This window comes from Somniosus microcephalus, chromosome 21 (genome assembly GCF_052327205.1).
Source record: "Somniosus microcephalus isolate GS21.2 chromosome 21, FLI_Smic_1.0, whole genome shotgun sequence".
Taxonomy (NCBI): Eukaryota; Metazoa; Chordata; class Chondrichthyes; order Squaliformes; family Somniosidae; genus Somniosus; species Somniosus microcephalus.
Genome location: NC_141007.1, coordinates 73318153 through 73325224, shown reverse-complemented (window position 1 = coordinate 73325224; position 7072 = coordinate 73318153). Strand labels below are relative to the sequence as shown.

The following is a 7072-nucleotide window of genomic DNA, read 5'->3' as shown; positions in this document are numbered from 1 at the left end:
GACCCAGTGGAGATGTTCCACTCAACCATAGTGGAATGTCTACCAGTAACAAATTCTGCCATTGAAAAGGAGACGAGAAATGACCCGACTCTCTCACGAGTCTACGACTTAACGGCAAAGGGATGGCCAGCACATGGCGAACCACTGTTGCCAGCATTCTCGCAAAGAGGAGAACAGCTGTCAGTATGCTGGGGAACCTTGATGTGTGGATCCAGAGTGGTGATTCCACCCAAACTCCAGGATAAAGTGCTAAAGGAGCTTCACGAGGGGCATCTGGGTGGAGTGAAAATGAAGAACCTAGCCAGAGCGTTTGTATGGTGGCCAGGTATCGATGGAGACATCGAAGAAATGACCAAGAGCTGCCTAGGATGCCAGAAGGTCCAAAACGCTCCACCACAAGCCCCTCTACATCCATGGGAGTGGCCCTCATCTCCATGGCAAAGGGTACACATTGACTTTGCTGGTCCATTTATGGACTCAATGTTCTTAATCGCGGTTGATGCACACTCCAAGTGGCCGGAGGTAATAAAGATGTCCTCCACCACCACGGAAAAAACCACAGTATTAAGGACCATATTTGCCAGGAATGGGCTGCCTGAACAGATCTGTTCTGATAATGGACCGCAATTTGTGTCCGAAGAATTCAGGAAGTTCTTAAAAAACAATGGGGTTAAGCACTACACGTCCGCCCCATACCATCCCGCCACCAATGGATTGGCTGAAAGGTTTGTCCAGACCTTCAAGAAGGCCATAAAGGCCATGGGTAATGAAGACATAAAACTTCAGCACAAGGTGGATAACTTCTTGTTCGCATACAGGAATGCAACACATATGGTTACAAACCAAACTCCCGCCATGATGTTCTTCAATAGAAGCCCAAGATGCCGGCTGGATTTGATGAAGCCCAACATCAGAAGGGACGTGGAGAACCGGCAATTTCAAGGCATGAATGAAAGGCCAACTAGAACCTTCCAGATAGGTCAACAAGTTTTGGCCCGGGACTACCGTACCGAGAAATGGCAGCCTGGAACTATCTGCACACGACTAGGACCGCTGATGTATACCGTGGACATCAGAGAAAGCATAATAAGGCGCCATGCTGACCATAGAGTCATCCGAAAAGGAACAACCTACACCACAACTCTATACGCCTAACGATGAAGTAGAGATACCCATATCTACCTCCGATCCGGTGATACTGGAACCCGATGAACCCGACACTGGCATTCAAGCCGAATCAGCCTTGCCAAAAGAACCTACTACACCACCAGAAACTACTACACCACCGAGGCGTTATCCGGATCGAGTCAGGAAGCCTCCAGAGAGACTGACTTATAATTAATTAACTGCAGCAATGTGTATATTATTTTTCTTATAACATGTAATTAATAATTACTTAAAATATTATGTACTGGTTAGCTAAAAGGGGAGGAATTGTAGTGTATGTGCCTTTAAGAGCCCCATGTGTACTGTAATGCCGGTAATGGCCACTCGGGCTATATAAGCCTGTATATTGTGTTGTATCCGTTAGTTCCCCTCCAGACTTTGTTTAGTAAACACCTATGAACCAAACTCCTGTCTTCAGTGTCTCTATCAACACACAGACACAGCACTTTGTAGCACCTGGATTCTTACAGTGGGCCTGGTTGGTGAGTCAGTGTCTTTAAGCAATGTCAACTTGCCATCCGCACTTCAGTTAAACAATAGGTGCCAAAACCCACAGACCACAAATAGACATGATATTTTAATATTTTATTGCATTAACCCAGAGGGACAGTAAAAAAACAATTACATTCCCAATATTTTAAAGCATGATTTACCATTGCAACCGTCCAGGCTCAAGACATGTATTTCATAAATAATAGACCCCAGTAAAAAGCACTGTCTACAGTTCTTGCTTATTCCTTGCACACATCCTGAATCATCATTAATGCTTTTCAAAATGTATTTAAAGCCATGTTATACATGTACAGGCTATGTACTCACTGTAGGCACATGATATCACAAATTTGTCATATCTCCTCCTTCACAGCAACCGATGCAATCTTTATAAAACATTTTTTACATATTATTGGCAGACTTCACATAGTGTATCCATAAGAACAGTACACCACAGAACAGTTGGTCTGGAGTGAATAACAAGTTGTTACCGTATCTCTGCTCTGGCAGTTAACGAACTTGCACTTTAGGGTGTCACCAGCACCCCATAGTTCTCTTACTGCGCATAACTCCATCAGCGTAGCTGTTTTTCGGTACAGATCCATCACCTTATTCACAGCATCTAAACACACTTTTTGAACAATGTCCAATGATTATTTTTGGGGACAAGCCAAGCCTAGATTAAGCATTGTTTACTGTAAACAGCAGCAGGTTACATCAGTAGGACACTCCCAGTTTTATTACCTTTTAGTTGCAAGCACCGCTAACTTAGACATTCCAATAAAAGCACTTTGGCGGGTCAAAATCGGAGATTGTCATTTGTGAAAAAAATTAAATGTAGCATATCAGTGTATCTTTAATTTAGGTAAATTAGATGCCAATTGTTTTAAATAATCAGTACATGCTGCTGTAATTTTATAGTAAATACAATACACACTGGATAAAAGTGACAATTCCCCCCACCCAATCTGATACCATACAGCTCAGTTATATTGCAGTGGCTCATCTCCTGTATGGACAGTTTTCAGGATATGCCCAATGCAGCAGAAATGCAGATAACAGGCAGAATAAGCTATGCCAGAATTAAATTTAGTCTCCCAATTGTTGAATGACATCTCATACAAGTTATGCAACACACACTACTAATGGCATGTTACTCCAGTTAGGATACTTGCGAGTAATGGAATTCACCACATGGGGAAGAGTGTGAGCCCATGTACAATTTGTTGGTACAGTGCATTAGAGACCTAATTGTAAAAAAAAATCAGTTTCAATTATGCTTGCATTTAAAAATGGAATTAATTAACTAGACTCATGAACAAATCGCTTTCCAAATAGAAAATGGTGTCCCTGTGCACAGAAGTGAATTCAGCCGATGTGTTGGGCTGATGCTGTGACGAGGTGGGTGAGAACTGGGCTGCAGGTTATTTCTGGATAGATAGGTTAGGATGGGTGAACTGGCCTTCCTCATCCAGCACCGGAACAGGAGAAGGCCATTCCGCCCCTCAGGCACGTTCCACCATTCAATTAGATCAGGGCTGATCTCTACCTCAACTCCTTTTACCATATTGTTTGATGCCCTTGGCTAACAAAAATCTATCAACCTCAGTCTTGAAATGTTAGGTATCCTTAAAAGAACTCACCGGATAAAGACTGGAAGTGACGATGTTGGTGAGAGTACTGTAATTGATCAATCAGGAGTGGGTTTTACACTTGGAATAACAACTGGAAAACTGCAGCGGTGCTTTTGGGACTTGTTTGCGATGAGTGAAATGGATTTTGAAAAGTGCACTTTGAATGTTTAAATCACAATTCCTAATGACTTCAAAATGGAAATCATGAGTCACCGGCAATTCAGATTCATGGCGTACATCACAAAATTAAACATCATATTTATGGAACTGCATCATCTGTTTAAACCAACTTCTGCAAGAGACATTAAACTTGATGGCAGATCAAACCTTTTAGTGCAAATGCCAAAATAAAAAGGAACAAAACTTATCACATTTCAAACATTTTTTTGTAAAAAGTGAAGAAAATGAAGTTAATTTTGTCACTTTTCTTTCACAACCAACAGAAAGTTAACACTCAGCGGAAACATCCATCTAATCCTACCCTGTAGACACAAACAAGCTCAAACCAAAGATGGATACACGTGTCCTAAAATCAGCTTTGAACACACATTAAACGTTGAAAAGACAAAACTATCACTCACCGGATATAAATGTAAACCCCCCCAATAAATAAATAAGTTACTGCTTTTAATCACCAGCACATTAAAAAAATTATTTTGACAATTAAAACATAGGCTGCACTGTCCTGAGAGAAATGATTTTTCCTGTAAGCACCAAATACTGAGCTTTTACCATAAGTGCACATTTCCAAATAGGCTTAAATTAAATGCATCATTTCATGCCACATCAGAGCTGTTGTAGGAGTTCCAGCCTGCATGTTCCCTACATGAGTAGGACCATGGCCCTGCTGTCAGGGAAGCATTAATCAGAGCCCGGGTACTTACGCCACAGGATGGGAATTGTACACCGAGGGTAGGACACATGCCTGCTTCTCACACCCCAGATCGATAGTAGTGGGGGACCTGCAATAAGGTCACATGCCTGCCATTTCCGATCGGAATCAATACATAGTGAGTGTGGCGGAGGGGGATAAAATAGGAAAATACAAAGAAGGATAAATGATTTAATGCCACACAAGTTTCATCTGTAAAGATAATGGTCTAGATCTCTCACTCAAGTTGGGCAGGAAGTGCAACAGGAGACAATGCACTCGCCACACCATTTCCATAATATACCAGCACAAAATACATCTGCCCTATATTGTAATGGGTAAAGGACAGAAATACAGACAATCGAGGCTTCTGTATATTTTGCGCCAACCTACCAGACACATGGACTGTTCAAACTGCTTTCGGTTCAAGCGAGTGGGTAAAACACTGGAAATAAAAGGGATTTATCTGCAACATGTAAACCTGGTAACTGACGCTCAGTTTTTGGACTTAAGATGAAAAAAAACATTTATATCGCAAACATAGAACAGTGACATAAAGCTACAAATACCAGTGCCCCAGTATAAAATCCTGCTCATGCAGGTCTGAAAGCACAGCTTTCAACAGGCTTTTTGTTTGGTGTGGACAACCACTGATTAATCGTCATTCATTCTCCAGCTTCCTTTGTTATGGGGATTGAATCCACTGTATTTCGTCCTACTATTGTTTGAGTACCCACAGACCAGGGAACGCTGTGGGTCACCATACTGTGCTGATTCGATTGAATATTTTGCCCTATTGATGGGTGAACTAATCCACAGATTGGTGTAGCAGCTGCTCTAATCTTAACAAGAATCAAATTGACTTGGCATAATTTAGCCAACTGTAACCAAGAAAACTTTGCACCACTCAAACCTGGCCGGCATCTGTGAACAGACGCAATGCTCTGTATTTCAGGGCTACATGGTCGAGATCCTCTTCTGAAGATTACTTTAACTTTTTCCCCCGAAACACGAAACAGTGAAACATGCAACAGCCCATGACAGTGCAGCAGTAGTGTCACCATTACTTTCCTTAATTTTCTAAAAAAAAACTATTTTCTTCCTGTGAGGAAAATATCTTCTTGTATTAAAATATAGTGGCAGTCAGACTGCATTCCATAAATTGGAGAACCACATTCACATCTTGTCTCGGATTTTCCTGCATATCATTTGCAGCTTTCATAAGGCACTTAGCAGTAGTTTGGCGACTTCCTCGTTCTGCCAAACATAGTCTCTTTGTACTCGTTGTGCAAGTTCTTAAAGGGCCCTGCGGAATGCATTTGGAAATAAACAATTTGCCTTTCGACCTTCTGTCCCTTGGTTTATATAAAGCTGTCAGTGGCCGACAGGGCTAGCTGCCTTGGTTCTGCTGCCTCCTGGTAGTAGTAAGGATGGAACAGTCTCTCCTGGCTGCAGATTTGTATTGCAAAGTATGTGTGGAGTAATAGATGGGGGAAACGGAATGTGAAATAGCAAACAAACTCATCTGGGACTGAGCCCAAAGTTTCTTGCACTTCCTCAGGCAATTCCCGGTAGTGGTGTTTCTGAAAATAGAACATGCAAAATATGTAAAAGACTTGGGAGATGTACAGTCAAATATTTTCCTAATTTGCCTAACATTGTAATGCCTGCTTTCTCAGCAGAGCATTCCAAATCAGCAACTAGAACCAACTCTCCCCCTAATGCACTCAGATATCTCAGAGCAAAAAAATGCCTGGCTGCAAAAGTTTGCTGTTTAATTCCTGCACGTTCATAAGGGTGCCTGCACCTTCATAAGGGTGCCTGCACCTTCTAAAACCATTCAGCAAATTAGCTCATCATGGCAAAATATTTTGTCTAATCACCAGCTGCTTTACAAATCATTCAGATCGTCAGATTTAAAACCTTCAGTCGCCAAAAGGAGGCAATTTCAACAAACAAGCTTCGGGACATTGAAAAACCAGACCAAAAAAAGCATCTTAAACTGCGGCTATCAAATGATTTGACAGATGGGTGCTGGGATACAGGTTTAATTTCTCCGTTAATCTGTCAGTCACAGTCAGATTGCTGTTTGGAGACCAGGCACCTCTCAGTGACAGAAGGACATCAAGTCCCAGACACAGTCACTTCCTAGGAGCCAGTTGACAAAAATGAAGAGTCACCCACTCTTGCGCATCCCCAATTTCTGTTGCCCCACCATTGGTGGCCGTGCTTTCAGCTGCCTGGGCCCGGAGCTCTGGCATTCTCTCCCTAAACCTCGCCACCTCTCCTCCTTTAAGATGCTCCTTAAAACCTACTTCACCTGTCCTAATATCGCCTTAAGTGGCTCAGTGTCATATTTTGGTGTTGACACTCCTGTGAAGCACCTTGGGACGTTTTTACTGTATTAAAGGTGCTATATAAACACAAGTTGTTGACGTGTTAGATACTGCAGCTGTGTCACGGCTTGCAGTTTGTGGAGGACGTTGGCTAGTTTGAGAATTAGCTCATCTGTTTTTTGTTGGTTTTTCCTCTATCGAGGGTCCCAATCCCCTCCTCCAACTACCCAAAGCTGTTGGTGCTTTGTGGCGATGGAGAGTTACTTAACCACCACACGGCCCTCAGCATTGACCAGTCAGAAGGAGTACTGTCTGCTGTCATTACAGTAACCAGTTTTAACACCTCACCTGACAGATATAATTACAATTCAGATGTGCAGCATTTCACATTGATATTAGCCATTTTATTATAGATTAAAGTAGTGATGCTTGAAGAACTGGTGCAGTTACCTTATTCCTCATTGCACGTAGCAGATCTCGTACTGAGCTCCCTTTGTACGATCGGAATTTTCTGAGATCTATAAAGAAAAAGTTATTTTGAGATGAAACACTGGCCACATGCAATTGTACTC

At 42.2% G+C, this 7072-nt stretch overlaps 1 protein-coding gene across 2 annotated transcripts in view; it reads right to left on the bottom strand.

Annotated features, from left to right (window-relative positions):
* Positions 1-1737: 1737 nt before the first annotated feature.
* ern1 (endoplasmic reticulum to nucleus signaling 1) overlaps positions 1738-7072 on the bottom strand; it is a 94575-nt gene continuing 89240 nt past the window's right edge. For both annotated transcript variants that reach the window (XM_085963940.1, XM_085963941.1), the window contains 2 exons: positions 6951-7018; positions 1738-5747 (listed from right to left, as the gene is read on the bottom strand). In XM_085963940.1, the coding sequence (XP_085820066.1) occupies positions 5526-5747; positions 6951-7018 (290 nt within the window). In that variant the 3' untranslated portion in view covers positions 1738-5525. The remainder of the gene's footprint in view (positions 5748-6950; positions 7019-7072) is intronic.